Source organism: Diplotaxodon limnothrissa, linkage group LG19, assembly GCF_057381915.1.
Source record: "Diplotaxodon limnothrissa isolate DT_005_m linkage group LG19, D_limnothrissa_male_GT1.1, whole genome shotgun sequence".
NCBI classification, from domain to species: Eukaryota; Metazoa; Chordata; class Actinopteri; order Cichliformes; family Cichlidae; genus Diplotaxodon; species Diplotaxodon limnothrissa.
Window position 1 is genome coordinate 9283709 of NC_140614.1, and position 22836 is coordinate 9306544.

Genomic DNA, 22836 nt, shown 5'->3' on the forward strand with positions numbered 1-22836 from the left:
ATATTGATAGAATCAATACCAGTGATGTTATTGGTATGGGATTGCTAATAAAAATGCACCTCAAACAAGCACTTTGAAAAATGTCTGAACATTTGTTGTCTTGACTGTCACGGCTATTTTATGTATATCTTATAGCACATTTAACCAACTTTCCAGGTCTCCAAAGATGCCAGGTTCAAAATACATGAAAAGCTGAAAGCTGTGTAAAAATAAAAAGAATCACAGTGATAAATTTGTGGTCATTAAAATGTGTCCAAAATGTGTGAATTTATGCTGATTCATCATATAAATCATGACTTACTAATCTCTACTACATACGCTGTTTTTAAAGGTTAAAACTATCAGTGTTGGTATCAGCAATACTGGGGATCGATACCAAAATTTCCAACAGAACAAATTCCAGTATTTTAGTGATTTACCACTGAAAATATTTAATACATAATTTATTTTGTTTATTTATTTATTTTTGTCTTGGCTGGTTTAAACCTACCAAAACGCACCCGCCTCCTTTAACTTGACAGAAATGTCTGTCTCATCTTGGTTGATATAAAATCTTAAAGTGTATCTTTATTCCATTTGGCACAGACAGTCTATGCAGTTTGGTCAGTTTCTTTTCAAGATATAATCGGAGGAGGATTTAATGTACCAAGTACTACTTGGCCAGCACTACTGGTAACATCAAGTGGATTGCAAAAACCATTAGCAGAGGCATTACAGCTGGAACTGTCGATGTGGTCGCACATTTTTAACCCCGGTTGTAAATCTGCAGCTGACACGTTGTGCGCTTTAACAGACACGTAGGCTCTGAGTGAAATTGGCGAAGTGATTTTTTTTCTTTTCTTTTTTTTTTTTGAAGTTACGAAAGGCAAGACAGTCTGTTACAGAACCATCCATGAAAGAGTCTGTGTCTTTCCAGGGGGAAAAAAAAAATCCAGCCCCCTTCAGTCCCGTACCCTCCTCCTCCTCCTCCTCCTCCTCGGGTGAGGGCAGCTGCCAATTTACGGACAACGTTTGAAGAAGGTGGACCACTGCCCTACAAATGAAACCTGTGTCTGATGGAGGGGGCGATTTAGCACAAGAACTGGGATTTTATGCTTCCTCTGACTTTGGATTCAGTTAATAAACTTCAGGACACATCTCCCTCTCTCCAATAGACCCGCTGTAACCTTTCCGCCGTGGCATTATAAGGTAAGACTACTTCATGATTAGTCAGATTATTTGATGCAATTTTTTACACAAGTCATAGTCTGGATTTAAAACAAAAACTATACTGTATTATTTGAAAGCCGTGAAGCTGCCTTACCGTCTGCGCCGTAGGTATGGTCTCCCAGTACGCAGAGTGGTAAAACAGGCTGTTTCTCTGAGCAGTTTTTTGGGATGCAGAATCAAACATGTGAGGAATGTTGCGACAGGAAAGACAAACAGTGACTTCGGAAAAATCCGTCTGTCCATTCACAAGAAACTTCCTGCGTGGTGTGAGGTGCTGATGTGGATCTGGATTTGAAGAACCATTTACTGAGATTTAAAAATAATAATAATAATAATAATAATACTGTAAATCCTTTTTATATTAAGATATTGATAAATTGATTTGTGCTCAGATGCTTTTAACAGCCAGTTAATCATCCAGATTAAATAGTCCAACTCCTTGCTTAGCACTTAGATGAACCAGAATGCCAACATACTTAAACTGCACTGTGTCAAAATGTCCAGGAAATGTTTAGCCACCACAGATTTCCATGTTGTGCTGCTTTATTGAAACGGGCTTATACCATACCATACCAACTTTATTTCTAAAGCACTTTAACATAAAACCAGAGTTTCACAAAGTGCTGTACATGTTAATAGCATACGTAAAGAAAATTAAAATGGGTCAGTTTTGTCCTCCATCCATCCAACTCCTTGTGGCTCATCTGGACTATTCTTAGTATAAAGTTTCACAAAGTACCCCAAAAGTCAATAGCATGTTGCAAAAAGGCAGGGAAATCTTTTTTTAGCCCATAGAGCTCAAAATGCTAGTTTATTTTCAGTCTGTGAAAGTACAGCACAGTACAGATTTCTGCAAGTATTTAGAGATTAAGAATGAGATATGTGTGGCTTTTGGTGGGAATGTGGGCATGATGTTGTGCAGGGTAAGACTTTATAATGGCCAAGAGTGTTGTGTATGTGGGTGAGTCAGAGCTGTGCTGATTTGGTGAACTGCTGCCCGGTTGATTTGAGCCTTTCACAAGACATGATCCATGAGCACATTGGTATGGAGAGTGGCTGCTTTGATGATAGAAATAGAAACATTAGGATGAGAAAATGGGTGATTGGATCAGAAACATCAGATTCAGACTTTGTATCGAGGTTCTTTTTTAACAAAGGCTACAGAAACCAGAAAATAACTAGTTATTGTTTGTACTCCACTAGTTCTTCAGGCTTTCTGGAGGTCTTCCACCCAGCTCAATGGATGAATCTATTTTGTGTCTATACATGACAGACAGTTTACCAAATAACTGGTTTTAAATGGTATCTTTAGATATTTTCTTGCTGTTGCAAAAACACATAATTTGTTTATTTCTCAAAGATAACACAGTTTGGCTGGCATAAAATAGTATCTTTGCACAGTCTGGGTACTTCCCAAATAGCTGTTGGCTGAAAACGTGGCATGGTGTGCAGTGTGTTCTTTAAAAAATTGAGGAAAGTGGAGGACAAACGCAAAAGTGGCCTAAAATAAAGCTATCTAGAGTAGATGACCAGTAGCTACGTTTTGCATCCTTAATCAATAACAGAAAAGGTTAAGGTATACCAAATTATACGAAAACTACACTGAAAATCAGAGACAAATCAGTAATATGAAGTCAGGAATCCAAGTTGGAAATGTTTGGTTCAAACCACTGTCAACATGTACAGAGGTGATCAGGAAAGAAGTACAACAGTGTTTTACAGCCATCTGTAAAACACAGTGGAGGCTCTGTCATGGTTTGGGGCTGGAATTCAGCCAGTGGAGTTGGAGGTCTCATCGAAACTGATGGAATTATAAACAGAAAAACATCATCAGATCTGATCTTCCATGTGGTAAAATCTGGAAAGCATCTGATTGGCAACTGCTTAATTTATCTCCATGACAATGATCCCAAAGACACTGTCAACCCACTAAAACATACCTGAATAGAAAAAGATTGGCTTCCCCCGAGTGCAGACCTCAGCGTTACTGAAGCAGTGTGGGATCATCTTTGACAGGGAACACAACAAAAGGCAGCCAACATCCAAAGTGCTTTGAATGGCCTTTGAGAAGCCCGGAGAACTATTCCTGGAGACTACTTAAGGAAAGCCTGTCTAAGAGAGTTCAGGCTAAGTTGTAGACAGACAAATATTGCTTTTCAGGCTTGTTATAATTGTACAAAGTCTTTGTTTGCCTTATATATTATGTTTGTATTTATCTTTACACAGCTTTTAATAAGTCCCAGCACCTAGTTCTCATTTTCCTTCAAAGACATAAAGAAATTAAGGGTGGCCTAATACCTTTGCATGGTTCTGTATCCTTGCTTCCATATGGGGATGATTCTATGTCACGTAACCTGGAGGTCATTATTTTTGTTGGGTGTCATGTCTGTCAATTATGATAACTCTATACTGACCAAAGTACTGCCTGACATCTGAAAACATGGTGATTTTTGCAATAGTAAAGGCAAAGACACACAGCGGGTTGTAAATGGTTTAAACTACTGACAAAAGTTAGCACATTTGAAATGGTGATAATAATAGGTCTTTACACACAAAAATTATGTGTATGTCTAAAAACAGGAAGCTGTCTGTAAACTCTGATGGATGTTTACAACAGAGTTAAAATGTTAGTGTTGGTCTGCCACATATTTTAGCAAAACTTACCTTGTTTACAACCTTTACTCTATAATAATCTGCAAAAGAAACCCAAAAAAAAACAGGGAACAAAATACAATGAAGCAAATCATTTAATGCAAAATGCAAAAAGTAGTTCAAAAATGTGTCCTATGTTGAAACTATGTGAAACTGTGTGATGCTAACTAAAGAAACTAACACGCTAACAATGAAGTTGATTAGAATCAGGCCAGTAAAATGGTTGGGGAGAGGGGGGGAAGCATTCCAGAGATCCTGAGTTCTCCAAAGTCATAGTCAGGATGGGAAAATGGTTCAAAAATATTTCTTAGCTTGAAATTACAGAGAATTTAGGGCTTCCTGTATACAACTGACATGGGCAAAAGATTCTCAGCTCTCATGTCTGCTCTATGATAAGAAAATGAAAATCTGTAAATAGTTGATACCACATCCTCTGGTGCTGAAGAGCATCTGGCTTGTTAGCACCTCATATTTCAAAAGCCAGCATCCATGAACCTTTAACAGTTCATTACCTCACAAGGCGTGAATAACTTGTGCATCTGTGAAGACATCATTAATGCTAAAGGACATATAATATAAACAAATACTTCCACCTAAATAGCATCCATTCCAAGGAAGGCCATGCTCAACCTATATGCACATATTATAACAGCATCATTCTGCAGTAAAGGAGACAATTATGTAGTCCAAGTTTGTCACCCACTAAAAATATTTAATGAAAATATGCAAAGAGTCAGTAACTCTTCTGGCTTTGATGTGTCTCATCAAACTCATTCATTGTAGCCAAACTCATGAATCAAACTCGTTCAGTCCTTCTTAGTTTCCAGCTTCCATCTGCTCAGCACACACATCCTTACAAGCCTCACTGGGTCTCACAGACCATAGTCAAGAAGCGAAACAACTTTCAAGTTGTGTGTCTGACAGAATAAGAAGACAAATTCTAAAACAACAAATGTCTGCAAGGAAGTGTGTAAACGTCAGTTTATTATTCTGTAAGGGAAACATTTGCAGCTATATGCTCTGCTAACTACCCGAATGTAAGGAAACAGTGTTTTCATTTGATTTTCTTCTTAAAAAATATTTTTGAGAACGATTCAAGACACAGAACACACAAATAAGCAGCTTCAGACGTGCTGGCTATGCCGTTAAAAGCCTCTTCTGACCAACTGTGAATGTGTGTGTCCTTCCATTCGGCGTGAAATTGGACTCAGACGATGTACTCAGCCTTAGATCATGTTTTGGAAAGGTTAACTTAAGTTTGTGGTTTCTGTACAAACACACCACACTGCTGCATTTGTGTCTCTGGAGGGACAGACGTCCACTCGCTGAAAGCTCAAAAGGAGCGTGGCTGTCAGGTTATCAATAGCAGGCCTATGCCGAAAAGAGCAGAATGAGGTTTTCTGAGAAAAATCAGACTTTTGGTATTTCATAGAAAAAAACATTTATTAATAATTTATGAATTATTAACCCAGAGTACTGTCTGTTCGGCATTGTGAAACATTAGCACGCACAAATTGAAAAAGGTTGAACAGAAAGCTACAAGGACACTTTAATTAATTTAATAGATATAAACATTCATGTGGCCTTTAAATTCAGCCAGATCATGGGGTCATTAAAGCCTGTGCTTTTTAAAAGATCTCCTCCCACCCCCACACACATCAGAATCAAGTATTAACCAGCTGGTTTGAATCAGACTGCTGGAGCAACTCTACACCCTCAACATCAATCCTTCCATGTGTTGAGCATATTTGAGGCGCTTTTTTCAGCAGCAGTTGCAGCTATTTAGAAAATACACTGAGGGCGAGCAGTTTGTGTGTTGTGCGCGATGTGCTGAAAATACTGTTGCAGTTACTGTATTTGCGCCCCTTCTGATTTCCTAATTTTTTTGCATGTTTGTCAAACTTGCGCGTTTCAGCTCATCAAACAAATTTAATGTTAGACAGAAATAACCTGAGTAAATACAGAATATAGTTGTGAAAATCAGGATTTCATTTATTTTAAAGTTATTTAAAAGTTATATATATGACCTATGTGGCCCTATGCAAAAGGGGTAAATGACCATTAACCATAATAGCTCGTTGTGTCACTTTTTCCAGCAAGAAGTGCAATCATGCATTTCTTATATCTAGTCACGATCTTTTAAGTTGCTATGGGGGAATATTTGGTTTTCGAGCATGAACGGCCCGTGTAAGGTCACACAAGCTAGAATCTCAATCTGGTTTAATCTGGACTTTTCCAAAACCTTCATTTTGTTTTGTTTTTTGAGCCAATCAGAGGTGGACTTGCTGGTATCAAGTGTGCTTGAGCTTCAGGGCAGGAAGTCATTGCCAAAAATTCTCCTTCATTATTTTCTGTTTGACAGTAGAATTCATTGTCCCATCAATTACAGCAAGTCCACGTCCTGAAGCAACAGAGCAGCAAAGCAGCCCCAGACCATCACACTACCACCACCATGTTTGGCTGTTTTTATGAAATACTGCGTTCGTTTTATGTCAGATGTAGCAGGACTCAAACCTTCCAAAATGATCAACTTCTTTTTCATCAGTCCACAGAATACCTCCCCAAAAGTCTTTGAGATCATCAAGATGTTTTTTGGGGAAATGTGAGACGAGCCTTTGTGTTCTTTTTGGTCAGCAGTGGTTTTTGTATTGGACGCCATTTTCGCCCAGTTTCTTTCATATTGTTGAACCATGAGCACTGATCTTAACGGAGTAAAGGCCTGCAGTTCTTTAGATGTCGTTCTGGGTTCTTTTGTGAACTTCTCCTGAAAGAGTCGTTGATGTGCTTTTGGAGTAAAGTTGTAAGGCCAGCCACTCCTGGGGAGGTTCACCACTTTTCCAAGTTTTCTCAATTTGTAAATAAGGACTCTCACTGTGGTTTCTCAAAGGATTTGAAATTGTTTTGTAACCCTTTCCACTGATTAACAGATGTCAATGACTCGGTTTCTCAGCTGTTTCTTCAGTTCGTGGCATAATGTTTTGCTTTTTTTGAGATCTTTTAAGCTACATCACTTTGTCAGACAAGTTCTTTTCAGGGAGTTTTGGATTCATCAGGTCTGGTAAAGAGACCAGTGTGAGGATAGTGGTTACTCTCAGTTAAATCATGATTTAAAAAGGGGTGAAAATGTGAGAAATATGGAAAAAGAACTAAGAAATCCTGGAGAGGGTTAGTACTTTTTCATTACACTGCATTGGGGCACCCAGAGACTCTTCAAGGAATCAGGGTTAAAATTCTGGGGTCACCTTTTTATACCAGTCAATGAAACCATATTAGAGTGGGAGCTGATCTAACTAAGAAAGAGGGGTCGACTTTTTCAAAAAAATACTTCAAAGAGTTAAATCTCTGTCTGAATTGACATAAAGGAATATTTGGTAATTACAGCACAAACAGACTTTTTTCCCAGTGAAAAACGAGTTGTAGAAATCAGTACAACTCTGATATCTGTGTTGTGTTTTCTCTCTGTGTTTTCTTAAATGTGAAGTATATAATAACTTTCTTGCACCTTCCTTTATATGCAGCTGAAATAATGGATAAATCAAGATGCAAGCAGCAGTTAGCGTTCAGCCTCCTGCTTGGGTTGTGGTTGCCTCACTGTTTAACTCAAACTACACCGTCAAACACCGCCACGTCAAAGCCCACAACGACACCGACACCATCCCCATCCCCCCGGCCCGAAAGACTAAAGGTCAGACTGTCTGGATATCCTCGAAAACACAACGAGGGCCGGATAGAGCTGTTCTACAAGGGAGAGTGGGGAACCATCTGTGATGACGACTTCACGATAGCTAACGCCCACGTACTTTGCCACCATCTGGGCTTCGTCTCAGCCACAGGATGGACCCACAGTGCTAAATATGGCAAAGGCCAAGGTAAGGGTGGCTTCAGCCATGAGTGTGTCTAATTTCAGCATTCAGTTAAATATACAGTGTGATCATCCATTTGTGTTTTACATGATGTAACACACATAAGGGTGTTCAGAAAAGTAGTTGTTTCCAACAACATTATGTGCCAACATAAAATCTAGTTTGTCTAGACTCCCCAGTGTGTAATGTGTTGAAAATGATTGAGTAGAATCGTTTTTATTACCATTTGCACGGCTTCCCAACTTTTTTTGAATTGGGGCTGTATTTTTGTTCACCTCAGTATACTACCTAAATTGTAGTAACTGTGAAACGCCTTTACTTTTTAGGAAGTGCATTAGGACAATTTTTTGTGGTCCTACACAATAAAAAAACAGTATGTTTCCAGATGTTTATGAATAAATATTTGTAAAATAATAACATTCCCATCACCTCTAGCTGTACTTAGGTTTTTGGAACTAATTAAGTTGCCATGCTAACATTCCATGAACATGTTAGCATTGCCTTTGTGTGTAAGTAACGACGTCAATGTTAGCATTTAGATCGACCTTAGAAAGCCGCCGTGTCTAGCCTTAAAAAGTCTTGTAGAGTCTTGTAGTGATTTTAATAAAACTATAACCACCGAAATCGTAAGTGCAGCTGCAAACGTTTTTTCCTAGCCACCAGTGTTGCAAACAAGTGCTACTTCCAGGTTTGGGTTTATTGCTTTCTCCCTCCTGGGAGTGTGGTGGAGTTTCCCTAACAGTCTGTCGCCTGCGTAGGAAAAATCTGGCTGGACAACGTGCAGTGTCACGGAGGTGAGAAGAGCATCGACTTCTGCAAGTCCCGTGGCTGGGGCAACAGCGACTGCACTCACGATGAAGATGCCGGAGTTGTCTGCAAAGATGAGAGGATACCCGGCTTCGTGGACTCGAATGTTATTGATGTAAGTTGCCGAAACATATTTAAGAGAGATTAAGTTAGAGCCGATTAAGAAGCCGTCACTTGTTTATAAACAATCCTTTTTCTTCACAGTTTATAGACTTGATATATAAGGACTACACACATGGAAGAAATCTAACACCTCTGTGCAGCTCCACCTGTGGCTAGTGCACATGGTGCTGATTAGCTCTTTTTCTATAACGTGTCTAACCTGCTGAAAGCAAAAGCTTCTCCAAGTGTAAACTCCTGAGGTAAAATTGTAATAAACTTAGCAGCTACAGTCAGTTATAGCCGGGCAAAACACTTGTTTTGTTGTTGATCCAGTAAATTCCTGGCTATGATGCTTTCGTAGGCTTGAAGGTAAAGTAGTTTAATTTGACCATTCATCTAGGTCTCTGTAGTTTTGTAGTTTTAAAAGTGTTTTGTACCAATTGCCAGTGAAACTCATGTGCATTTTGAAAAAATGGATGTCACCAGTTCATTTATGAGTTTCTGTACTTGAGGCAGGACTTCTGCGTCTAACACCTCGGCTTACGTTATGCAGAATACATGAATGTCAAGCTCAAAGTTAAACCATGCCCTCATTTAATAAATAAAGATGTGTAACTCAGAGCCTCTCAGGACACACACATAGGTGGGTTGCTGGCTGAGATTTTTTTCCAGTCGGTCTCTGTCTTTGATGTTGTTTGCATAACTGAATGGTCCCAGGTGAACAAGGTTATTCTGGTGACTCGTCTTCACAGACTGAATGAGCAGATGACACAGGAAGATTGCATTAAATACAAAAAGCTTCATAGGAATAAGTGAGTGGATTTTCAGATACATGACCATCTTCCCTCTTTTTCTTTGTTGCTGTGAGTGAGGGTTGCTTAAATGTGGCATCCAGACTTTAATCTACGACCAGAGCCAGATTTTTCTTTTCCAAACAAACAGCAGCGGAAGTGAGTCAGTGCATCGCTGGCAATCGGAGTCACGTTTACCACTCGTGAGCTGTTAGTGAGAGCACGAGACCTGAAAAATACTGTCCGGTACAGACGTGAGTCAGTGTGTAGTCTGGTCCTCTCATGCAGGACAAGTTTCATAAATAGTTTAGCTTTCATCCATATAATTTAGCTCCAAGAGCAACTTGTGATCCTGTATAAATAAATATATTTGTTATTTATTCCTGTTCTGCAAGGCACAAGTTGATGAGAACAAAGTCGAGGAGGTGCGACTCAGGCCAGTGGTTGGCGTGGCCAAAAAGAAGCTGCCCATCACGGAAGGTGTGGTAGAGGTGAAATACAAAGATGGCTGGGCACAGATCTGCGATGTAGGCTGGACAGCCAAAAACACCCACGTGGTCTGTGGCATGCTGGGGTTCCCTCATGAGAGGAAGGTCAACAAAAACTTCTACAGGTAAGTGAATTGCATCAGGTTATGAGGCTGTTTGTGTATATCGTTTCAGCAAGAGAGACCCCACACTACTTTAAAAGGGAAAGCATGTTTGTGTTTTTCTTTTGGTTGCTTTTGGAACCTTTATTTAGCAAGAAAGTGAAACTCTGGAGACAAAGGGTGTCTTTTGAGAGAGAGAGTCTTAGGCCAAGATAGGCCATTTTAAACTAGCATGTTTTTTAATAGTGGGAGAAACCCAAGATCCTGAGAAAAACCAGCGAAAACACAAGCAAATCCCCCATTTATTGATAATAATCTTCAACTAATCTCGAGAAAGACATTTGTTTTGTTGCCAAGACTCAGATGAGACGATCACATGTCTGTATAGTAAATGTGAAGCTTGACCTAGACGCTTGTTTCAGTTCTTCCACCTTTGTTACTTTCATCTACTTTCGGTCTTTATGTTAAAGGCTGCTGGCAGTAGCTTCATGTTTAAGACCAAGACAGAGTAGGGGAAATAATTGTTTGATTTTCTGCTGAATTTGTAAGTTTGCTCACTACCAATGAAATGAACAGGCTCTATTTTGATGGTATTTTCATTTTAACAGAGAGAGGCAGGATATCAACCACAAATCCAGAAAAAATACATTACATAAAAGTCATACATGTTTAGGTTAATGAGAGAAATAAGTATTTGATCCTCTTCAAGCAGCCAAAATTCTTTCTCTCATAGATTGTCTTTGTGCCCATGCAGCACATAGATTTCAATCAATCAATCATTGAATTACAGATCTGAACTTGGCATATGTATGAAGCACCTGTCCATCAGTTCCTTCAATTCCAACCTCTTCACCACCAAGAGAGGAGGCATTGGTGTTCTCACAGTCACTGAGAACACCATTGGTAACACGCTGTGCTGTAATAATTGAAATCTTGGCCTGACCGCAAGGTTCACCTGCTCAAGAAGGCACATGCAGAGGCCTATCTTAAGCTTGCCAGAGAACATCTAAATGGTTCAGACAAGGCTTGGGAGAAAGTGCTGCTAACAGAAGAAAACAAAACTGATCCCTTGGGCAACAAATCAGCCTTCCATGTTTGGAGGAAGAGAAATGCCGAGTATAACCCAAAGAACACCATCCTCACAGTCAAGCACGGAGGTGCAAACATGCTTTTGGGGTTGATTCAGGATTACTTCAGTGCATTGAGGGATCAGTGGATGGAGATATGTACTGTAATATCTTGGATGAGAACCTCCTTCCCTCAGCCAGAACCCTAAAGATAGGTAGCGGATGGGTTTTCCAGCATGACGGTGACCCAAAAAGTATCACTAAGTGAACAAAGGAGTGGATAAAGAAGAACCACATTAAGGTCATAGAATGTCTCAAGACCTCAGTCCTATAGAAAATCTGTGGAGTCATGAATCCTAAAGGATTTAGAGGGTTTCTGTGAAAAGGACTGGGACAAAATCCCTCATGAGATTGCTGTTCTTACCAACAAAGGCTACCCCACCATGTACTAAGTGATGTTTTGCTTGGGAATCAAATTCTTGTTTCAAATCATTTTACGACCTTTATTTAATGTGTTTTTTCTGGACTTTTGGTTGATATTCTGCCTCTCTCCATTAAAAGGAAACTACCATAAAAATGAGAAATTGCTCATTTTCAAGTGAACAATGTCACAAATTCAACAGGGGATCAAAAAATTATTTCCCCCACTGTATGAATCTCAAACCCCCTAAAATAAGAAGATGTATACTTCTTAAAATACCAAACTCTTCTTTTAAATTGATAGGAAAGAGAAACCAATTGCACAGCCTATAAAAATGTATTCAGTTTAGGGCTGCCACGATTTGTCGACTAGTCACGATTACGTCGACTATCAAAATCGTCGACGACTGATTTAATAGTCGACGCGTCGTTTGAAACTTTGTACGATCACAAAAGACGCAGGAATAAGTGGCAGGATTTAAGAGTGTAATAACGGACTGAAACAGAAGATGGCAGCATTGCATGTACAAGGATGTCAGCTACCGTTAAACCCCGAAGAAGAAGAAGAAGAAGAAGAAGCAGCTGTGTCCCAGAATTCATAGCGCGGCCCAGCGCAGTTTCCAACAATGGCGGCAGCTAGTTAGTTTTAATGTTACTCTTATTATTCTTTCTGGGTCACAAAATAAACGTTTAACATATTTTCAGGCGAGAATGTAGCTGTGTAAACCTCAAATATCTGCTCAGTTTATCAGGACACCACATATTTTCAAAAGCGCTCCGACGTTTTCGGAGACATCTGTTACCCACTAGCTCGTTAGCGAGCCGGGGGCTAGGCTCACTAGCGCCGTGAGAACACCGGACTCCCCGCAAATCGTTTTCAAACCCACCGCCGTCTTTCGCTACTCAGGTTAAATATATATGAGTCACTTAGATAACTTAAAATGTTATTGTTTGGCTTTTTTTTTAGTATTTTATTTGTTCCTGAGTAAATCAGTTTGTCTGAGATTAAAGTTATAGTTTTTACACAGCTGAATAAACGTCAAGCAGACAGCTGATTATCAGAAGTGTGAGATGCTCCAGAATATACTCCAGTGTCCTGTTATATTTTAGATAGCAAGGAGTTTATTAAACTTCACCGAAACAATCTGCAAATTTCATTAAAATTTAATAAACTATCATCTTGTCTTTATTTTTAGTTAGCACAGACCTTAAACACTTAAAGCTGTAAGCTAATGATAGTTATATAAGAGCAGATGCTGCTGGTGCAATAAGCTGTAGTTTTACGTCTAATGGATGATGATCTGATTAGTCGACTAATCGCAAAAATAATCGGTGACTAGTCGACTATCAAAATAATTGTTTGTGGCAGCCCTAATTCAGTTATAGCGGACTTTCTTTTTCCAAGTTTATTTCTCAGTGCCAGCAGTGGGAATCCGGCTGCTTGTAAACAGCGGCTCTAACTTGCTCTTTCCCTCATTCACTTGGGATATTTGCTGCAGCCTCTCTGACATTATTCCCACACTTTTAGTGTGTAAACCAAAGTGGCAACAGTTTGACCAAACCTCAAGCGAGATCTTAATCTGTGTACAGTAAAGAGCAGACATTATAGTGACTGCTGTTTACTGTGGCTGTGACAGGGAATGCGTGTAGACTTCGCCTGCCAACGCTGCATGTGCTGTCTGCAGCACAGCTCGTGTGAGGAAAGCTTCAGCATTTTGTACGAGCGTCTGATTGTTCTCTTCTGGTTCCTATTTCTTCATTCAGAGGATGTTTTTGTTGTTCTTTGGATAGACTGCAAAGCTGAAAAACTTCTTGGGCTGTACTCAGTACTTTGCAAAGGAAGTTGACGTGACTGTTAACTGTGTGCATGAATGGAAACCACAGTCCGATTTGTGTTATCACAACAATTACCAGTTAAGATTTTACCTGGAGTGTTGATGTCTTATGATTGCAATAAAAAACATAACCTATCTTGTGATTTTTATGTTTTGCTTCCAACGTCATATATCAAGCCAAATTTCAGGCCTTTCTTTTTGTTTTAAAACTATGTAGACTGGATAGAGCAGACCCTGCTGTGTTATATGAGAACAGTGATTCCCTCCAGAGCGACTGCAGACATTCCTGGCTGCACTCCATTCAAGGACGTTTTATTCGTCCCCTGCAGACGGTTCACAGTAGTACGAGGGGAAATGTGTGTTTTCTCTCAGACACGTGTGAAGGCTGAGGCTTTGGGGGGAGGTTTGGAGTCATAGAAAGGGGGTCTGGGTAAGATAATGAACAGACTACCAGGACATGAAATGAGTCACAATGTTCATCTTTTTGGTGATATTTTATGGAACAAAGAGCTTCCAGTAGTCATACTTCACTACTTAAAAATACCTTGAGTTGTGTGTAGTCATAAACAATGTGGCAACGAAGCTGAGGCGATAAGTGAGCGTTAGATTAGATCAGCAAAGTAAAACTCAGCCTCCGGTCCAAGCTAATAACAGCTGGTCCAACTCACATTAACTGTTGGCTTAGCTACCACCTTTCTACATTTCCAATTGGAAAATCTCAAACTCCTCCTTTCACGCTGACCTAATCAGTGCTACGTGTGATGTCACTGATACCTGATCTGTTTTGCTCAGGCAGTCTGCAAGCTATTCAAGTACCCAGTAGTCTTTATATGCTGTGCAGAGCTTTGCAAACCAGTCTCTATATGTTGCAGCTGTAACTGTAAAAAAACAAACCCTGCTCTTCCCCTTGTGGTGAACTTTGCTGTGACTCCATTTCCTGTTTAAGCCAAATTTTAAACTGATTAGTATTAGACTTGCCACATCACCCTACGCGCTGTTTTGAGGCCCTGCATGCAAGGACATCTCCAAAGCCTCTGCACTGGTTGGTTCCTGGCCATGAGTGTGGAAGCGTGTGGAAGTCAAAATACAGGAGATTACCATCAAATATAAATAACTGCAATCACTAGTAACTAATAAATTCCTTTCTCAGTGGTAATCCTTACTAAAATGGATTTTTGGAGCCGGCGCTGATTTTGATTTATAGGGAGTAAAAAAACCCTAAAAAAACAAACATAAATTACATTATGCAATTCACAAACTCATTTTATTACTTATTGTAAAGCCTCTGCGTTACAGCAGCCACACAGCTGGGATGCATGCTCTGCCACATGTGCTGCACATGGTGCTAAGTATTGCAAAAAGTGCAGTCAGCAACGCTCTGCTGGACAAGCTAAATAACCACAACCTCGAGCTTTTTTTCCCTGCATTATCTTTTCGTACGGTCACATGTAGAGTAACACATCTGTGACAGGCCAAGGCTGTTTTATCACTCAAGCTATGAAATATAACTGCGCTATATTAGTCAATAACCAATACTGTGTTGATAAATGCTTACTGAGGATGTCCATTGCACTAATGAATTCTCAACGGTTAGAGTTGCTTTCAGCTGTTATCACACATGTGCGCATTGTGTATGTATGTGTACTTACAGAATGCTAGAACTGTTACTCACCACTGTCTCTTCACTAGCTTAACTAAATGTGTGTATTGACCAAAGACAGCCTGTGTATGTGTTAGTGTGAATTGTGTGCTTGGATGTCGTTTCTCTCCTGCATGTGATGGAATTTGGCTGTCTCACTGTTACAGACGTCTGAAAAAGCGAGCAGCTGAGAAGGTCTCCAGGCCAAAGGTTAATGTTTCAGCCGGTGGAAGGTACACTGTCATGGGAAAATCCACTGTCCATGTCTGTCTGCACTCTTGTTTACTGTAGTTTTGGTAGTGGGTTTCCAGTTGGAGTAGAAAATAACCACTCAGTGCCTGCTTTTTAGCTAGTTGTCCCTTCCCCTCTCTAATCTCATATTATTATGTTGTGTGGAGCATATGAAGGGGTTGTGGTACATTGTGCTAAGGTACTTTTCTTCCCATTTCTGTCTTTTAACATGTCTGCTGACAGCACAGATTGAGAATGATACCTAAGTCAAAGCATATTACTTAAATTTTATATATTTATATCATCAGCACAAACCCATTCTTACTAAAATTCTTAGCATTCCACAGTATTAATAACAAAACACATAATGAATCTTTTGATGATACAGATGTTGTCAATCTGTGCAGTGTCAGAGGCCTGTTTGTTTTAATGCATTAGTCCTCCTAATCTAATGCAACAGCTGGAAATCCCATTCTTCATTATGGCCTGCTTTTTGGAGGAGGTCAGCAACTTTTCATCCTGGGTTCTTACACTGAAGCAGTCGCAGACATTTGACTGCAGAGTTCATATAACCGAAAGTGACCTGCATCTGGTAGAATCTGCAAATAATTGACAGTGTTTGTTTTATCCAGTTCATCCTGTTTCATCCTGGTATGTGAGTATTAGGAAGTCGCACCACAGATGTTTTTGGATGTGTTACATGATACTTTTTGGTGTCCTGAGGTTAAACTTTTGCTCCTGAGGAAAATGAATTATTACAGTGAATAGCTAAGCTTAACAGATAAATGTGGTGTGAAGGAATATACCTTAAATCAGCAGTCCCCAACCTTTAAGGTGTCGCAGATAAATACAACAAAATAAAACCGGTACCGGTACCAAAAAAAAGAAGATTTACTCATAACACACGGGAAAAGACCCAGGGAAACTGAGTTAATGATAAAAACAATAAAAAAATAACACGAAAAACTGATTAAAAACCCTCGAAACCAAAAATTTCACACCCGAGCCTCAACTCTCGTGGCCCGGAACCAAACAACTCCGTGGCCCGGGCGTTGGGGACCTTAAATGACCATGCTGGTTTTTTTCTTCAAGTCAGCTAATCCCTCAAAACGATCAGAATAAATAAATTTGTCCTTTTCCAGTTTGTGGTTTTCAATGCCAAAGCTTGAAATAGTTTTTTTTTTTCCAGTCATTGTGTTGTAGATTTTTTGGGATTGTTGTCCCAACACATGACCCCGTTTTGGCCAACCTTTAACTGACTTTATAATACGTTGGTATACAGAGGATCTCATGAACCTAATGACTGCTCGGGTCCTGTGGCTGCAAAAAAGTCCAAATCATCACCTTCACCACTGTGCTTGACAGTAGGTATGAGACGCTTGTGCTGATATGCTGTGGTTGGTTTTTGCCAAACATGGCAAACATGGCGCATCGTGGCCAGACATTTCCACTGTGGTCTGATCTGTCCAAAGGACTAGCAACCTGCCCCAGCTTCTGCTTTTATAGAGACTTTTATACTCGCTGACTATCAGTTAATCAAGTACCTTTGATTAGCACCACCTGGAAGCTGCGTACTCTTATTTCACATTGAAGCAGTGAAGGTGCTCTTATTAGTTTGGCAATCGAGCAACATTGAAATACTCTTTTTTTCTGGTTAAAACAATACATTTACAATTTGCAGATTCTATTTGATTCAGTTCTTGACATTTGAAGTTTTTGGGATAAGTAAGAAACTCTTTGACATTTAAAAGAAAAATCCATCAACACAAAGCACAGATCACCCTTACCCACAGACCCTGTATGGACTGTCATGTGACCTTTAACCATTAGACCTGCAGGAAACTGACACATCTGCTTTTTGTTTGCAGCCCATCCACACATAAAGCAATGCCATACCATATATAAAAAAAAAAACCCTTAAAGTTCACACTGACATAAAAGTACATCAATCACAGTAGCTTAGTTTGTACTAACCATGTGTCAGTGATCGTGTTAAACATGTGATACACTTTATGGCCCAAAGCATATGGACATACCAACTGTATCACAATTTATTCTGTTCCTGGCCACCATCGTCACACCAACTGTATACAAAGGAAAGGCGAAATCTGAGTATGCTTTTGTCCATAAAGTGTATCTACTTATGTCAATGCTAATTAAACCTGTCGGGTCTCTGCCCTAATGGCCAACATTGTATGTTGTTGTGTTTTGTTTTCAGTCTATTTTTGTTGAAATTTTGTTGTAATTCACCTAAGAAGGATGTGCTTGGTTCAACTAGCCTGTGGGCTTTTTGTGCATTTTTACTCTGCATTACATCAGTAAAACAGTGTTTTATAACTGTGTAACGACAGTTGCTTAGCCTCTATGTTGAATATGGCACATCCTTTTGAAGAGTGTATCTGTACTAACACATTATAATGCACTACGCAGTCTTTGTTACAATGATTTTTCACTTTGTCACATCACTTTCTTCACCTAACTGTGCACTCTAACCCATCTTTACCTTGCAGGCAGACACCCAAAGCTAAAGCTATCAATAAGTCTAAACAGAGCAGCCCTGGCAAAAGGTAATCTGAGAATGAACAACGAAGTGGGGAAATTCAACCTGTCTGCAAAGACCAACACACATGCTAATAAAGTCAGCCAGATTAGCCTAAAAGCAGCCAAAATATTGAATTTTCCCCTCTTCAAAAATAGAAAAACTGTCTAAACCAGATTCATTCTCTCCAGTATGACAACCTGTCCCATGCATGTGAATACTTATAGAGAATAACTCTGACATACTGACATGAAAAAAAAATGAAGTAGAATCAACAAAATTTTGAATATTGAAATTGTCATAGATGTGTGTGCGTACCGTATATGTGATTGTGTTGTTGAATGTCCAAAGATTTGTTATTATAAAGAGCATTTTAGTGTTGAAAAACTGATGAAATAGCTTTTGTCACATAGAGTCAGGTAGTCTGCGTAGCTTAGCACAAAGACTAAAAAATAGCAGGCTCTGATCTGTTCTCTGTGCTCTGAATCGAGTGAATCAGTAGCAAAATGCAAATGTAAAAACCATTTGCTATTTTATAAAAGGTTACCTGACTTTTTTTCTCAGCCAAGCAGAGACCTTTGCCAAGATTTTATTTAAGTTTGTGCACGTTTAAGTTTCCTGTTGGTGGTCTTTGTTGCTACACTAACCAACTACAGCTATATATTGTATATGGATTATACATCCTCTTGTAAAATGTTCAGCAGGACAGAGTAATGAATATTTTCCAAAATGTGACATCTTTGTTAACCCAAGTGATAATCATAATCTTTATTTGTGTTTAAAACAAACCACACCAACATTTCTTATTATTGCGTGTGTGTGTGTGTGTGTGAGATATATATATATATATATATATATATATATATATATATATATATATATATATATATACACACATACATATACATATATATAATTTTTTTTCTGTGTACCATAAATACAATCAGGGTATTGATTCGCTCAGTATTTCACTCACCACAGTCCCTGCCCGTGCTTCTGCTCCCTCCAGGTTGTATTTGGAACGTCAGAAGAACAACTTCCATCTTCACTCTGTGGCATGTACGGGTACAGAGGTCCATCTGGCCGCCTGTCCGCTGGAATTCAACAAGCCAAACGCCACATCCTCCTGCGCAGGGGGCATGCCGGCTGTCATTAGCTGCATGCCGGGGCCACTGTTCATGCAAAACAGCGGTTTGAAAAAGAAACTGAAAATTTCGGTAAAGTATTTTTTTGTGAAGTGATCACAGATATGTGCTGGCATAGTTGAATAACGTGAAGTGTCTCTTTGTTCTTTAGACCAATGTGAGGCTGAAAGGAGGTGCCAAGGTAGGCGAGGGTCGGGTCGAGGTGCTGAAAGACAACGTGTGGGGGACTGTGTGCGACGACCGCTGGAATCTGCTGTCGGCCAGCGTTGTCTGCAGGGAGCTCGGCTTTGGCAGCGCCAAGGAGGCTCTCACCGGTGCCCGCATGGGTCAAGGTCAGGAATGATTAAAAAGTTTGTACAATGGTGATCTTTGGCTCCTCCAATCTGCATGTCAGAGTATCCTTGAGTGGGATACTGAGACCCAAGCTGCCCCCTATGCATTCATCAGAGTGTGAGTGTGTGAATGTTAGGTTTCAAGTACTTTGGCATAGTAAAAAGTGCCTGTGTGTGTGACTGGGTGAATGAGGCTTGTAGTAAGAAAGTGCTTCAGAGGGCTCAAATTTAATAGAAAAGTACCAGTGCATATCTAAAAGTTACCTGATCTGGTTCCACATATACAGTGGGGCAAAAAAGTATTTAGTCAGCCACCGATTGTGCAAGTTCCCCCACCTAAAATGATGACAGAGGTCAGTAATTTGCACCAGAGGTACACTTCAACTGTGAGAGACAGAATGTGAAAAAAAAATCCATGAATCCACATGGTAGGATTTGTAAAGAATTTATTCGTAAATTAGGGTGGAAAATAAGTATTTGGTCAATAACAAAAATACAACTCAATACTTTGTAACATAACCTTTGTTGGCAATAACAGAGGTCAAACGTTTACTATAGGTCTTTACCAGGTTTGCACACACAGTAGCTGGTATTTTGGCCCATTCCTCCATGCAGATCTTCTCGAGAGCAGTGATGTTTTGGGGCTGTCGCCGAGCAACACGGACTTTCAACTCCCGCCACAGATTTTCTATGGGGTTGAGGTCTGGAGACTGGCTAGGCCACTCCAGGACTTTCAAATGCTTCTTACGGAGCCACTCCTTTGTTGCCCGGGCGGTGTGTTTTGGATCATTGTCATGTTGGAAGACCCAGCCTCGTTTCATCTTCAAAGTTCTCACTGATGGAAGGAGGTTTTGGCTCAAAATCTCACGATACATGGCCCCATTCATTCTGTCCTTAACACGGATCAGTCGTCCTGTCCCCTTGGCAGAAAAACAGCCCCATAGCATGATGTTTCCACCCCCATGCTTCACAGTAGGTATGGTGTTCTTGGGATGCAACTCAGTATTCTTCTTCCTCCAAACACGACGAGTTGAGTTTATACCAAAAAGTTCTACTTTGGTTTCATCTGACCACATGACATTCTCCCAATCCTCTGCTGTATCATCCATGTGCTCTCTGGCAAACTTCAGACGGGCCTGGACATGCACTGGCTTCAGCAGCGGAACACGTCTGGCACTGCGGGATTTGATTCCCTGCCGTTGTAGTGTGTTACTGATGGTGACCTTTGTTACTTTGGTCCCAGCTCTCTGCAGGTCATTCACCAGGTCCCCCCGTGTGGTTCTGGGATCTTTGCTCACCGTTCTCATGATCATTTTGACCCCACGGGATGAGATCTTGCGTGGAGCCCCAGATGGAGGGAGATTATCAGTGGTCTTGTATGTCTTCCATTTTCTGATGATTGCTCCCACAGTTGATTTTTTCACACCAAGCTGCTTGCCTATTGTAGATTCACTCTTCCCAGTCTGGTGCAGGTCTACAATACTTTTCCTGGTGTCCTTCGAAAGCTCTTTGGTCTTGGCCATGGCGGAGTTTGGAGTCTGACTGTTTGAGGCTGTGGACAGGTGTCTTTTATACAGATGATGAGTTCAAACAGGTGCCATTCATACAGGTAACGAGTGGGGGACAGAAAAGCTTCTTACAGAAGACATTACAGGTCTGTGAGAGCCAGAGATTTTCCTTGTTTGAGGTGACCAAATACTTATTTTCCACCCTAATTTATGAATAAATTCTTTACAAATCCTACCATGTGGATTCATGGATTTTTTTTTCACATTCTGTCTCTCACAGTTGAAGTGTACCTCTGGTGCAAATTACTGACCTCAGTCATCATTTTAAGTGGGGGAACTTGCACAATCGGTGGCTGACTAAATACTTTTTTGCCCCATTGTAGATATCTAACTCAACTGAAGAGGTTATTTATAGAGAAATGTTTGTACAGATTCAAAAAAATTATTTTATAAGACTTTGATCATTGAGTGGATTCTGTTTGAGTTTTTTTTTTTTGCATTAAATCTCTTTGAAGCCAGGATGTGTTTATAACTGTCTTCAGAGAGGACTTCAGTCGCCAGCTGTCCGTCTCTGGCCTTCTAATCTCTCAGATCATCGCTTCAACCTGCAGAACTGATAATCTGCCTTTAACATTCCTACACGGATCCTCATTTGAAGCTTTTTGAAAAAGTAAAGGAATGCTACACTTGTAGAAAGATAAAAATGAAGGAATGGAGGACATGAGAGACAGAGCTGTAAATGTATTGTGCATTTTCTGATGAAGTCATTACAATAATGGGCCTTTCATAGTGTGTTTTATCCATTAATTCTCCGACTGAGTGCCCCATTCATTAAATAGCTTTTTTTTTTATGTGTTTGTGATTCCTAAGTGGTGGTCAGGCACTTTTAGAGCAGAAAAGTATTTTTTTTCCAGCTGGGCTATGGATCATTTCATGTGACGACGAGGCAGTCAGTTTTATAAGGCCAGCATGTGTCTGGGCCACCTGGGCTCCACATGAGCAACAAGAATGACTTTTTCTGCCAAGGTGTAGAAGACATTGCATAGAGTCAAAGATGTGTGTACACTGAAGACATATAGAAATGTAATCTATGACAATATATGCATAGATTATGGTGAGTTGTGTTGTTAAATAACAATTGTAATAATTTTTGTAGCTAAACTCCCTGGTCTGCACTTTGTCCATTTCCTTGGCTTGTAGGAAAAATATTAAAGTTGTTGAAATTTGGCTGAAAAGCTGATCTACTTCCAAAAGCCTCACTGAAGGCTTAGAGCAGGCAGGTTGGGAATCCTGAATGAAGCAGTTTTTTGTGTATATGTGTGAAGAAATGCATGTCCTTGTGAACAAATTGCGCCTTTGTTAGGTCGTTTAAGGTGCTGAATTTCGAAGAATTTTCTAAAACCAATCCACACACACACAACAGCTGCACATAGATAATACAATTAGTTTCTTGCAGCTTCATAAAGAACACACCCGTCACACCCGCTCTCAGAAATGCTGGGTGGGGATGTCTGCTGTAGTTTGTGTACATTATGATATCTACCACAGAAGAAGTTGGCCTGGGCTGTCTTCCAGAAAGCAGGTTTAGTCAAAACATTGAATTCATTAACCCTGAGCTGCGATAAACTCTGGATTTTCCATTCCAGACAGAAAAGCAACACAAACTCTGGGTTCATTTCTGAAATCTTGCTCTTCTCACTGGCACGTGTTCATGCCTTGAGTTTAGTTTTCAGCTTTTAAGACACAGGGTGTCCTTTACATGATCAATGTTTATTTGTTTATTTGTTTATTTATAAGGAACCGCATTAGCTTCCACAACATTGGTTGCTAGTCTTCATGGGGCCCAAACCTTCAAATACAATCAAATAAAATATTACACAATAAAGTGGATACCAAATATCCACATAATTTGGCTCTTACATCCACAGTAAGGTTTTACAATTGTGAAAATATAAGCATATAAATATCAATAACACCAAAACAAAATACACAAATTTCCATTACAAATGGCATTGCCCTCTTACAGTATTTACAATGAATTAAAAGCTGCCTAATTAGGCTTTTAAGCGATTTTTAAAATTATGAATAGAAGCCAATTCTCTAATTG

The 22836-nt window shown here is 39.8% G+C and overlaps 1 protein-coding gene across 2 annotated transcripts in view; it reads left to right on the forward strand.

Moving 5' to 3' along the window:
* The first annotated feature begins 1014 nt into the window (after positions 1-1014).
* The window catches only part of loxl3b (lysyl oxidase-like 3b), a 32231-nt gene continuing 10409 nt past the window's right edge, over positions 1015-22836 (forward strand). The window contains exons 1-7 of one of the 2 annotated variants that reach the window (XM_085342455.1): positions 1015-1188; positions 7380-7730; positions 8483-8646; positions 9820-10037; positions 15142-15207; positions 18754-18961; positions 19041-19221. In XM_085342455.1, the coding sequence (XP_085198581.1) occupies positions 7388-7730; positions 8483-8646; positions 9820-10037; positions 15142-15207; positions 18754-18961; positions 19041-19221 (1180 nt within the window). In that variant the 5' untranslated portion in view covers positions 1015-1188; positions 7380-7387. The remainder of the gene's footprint in view (positions 1189-7379; positions 7731-8482; positions 8647-9819; positions 10038-15141; positions 15208-18753; positions 18962-19040; positions 19222-22836) is intronic. The other variant, XM_085342456.1, reaches the window with a different exon arrangement.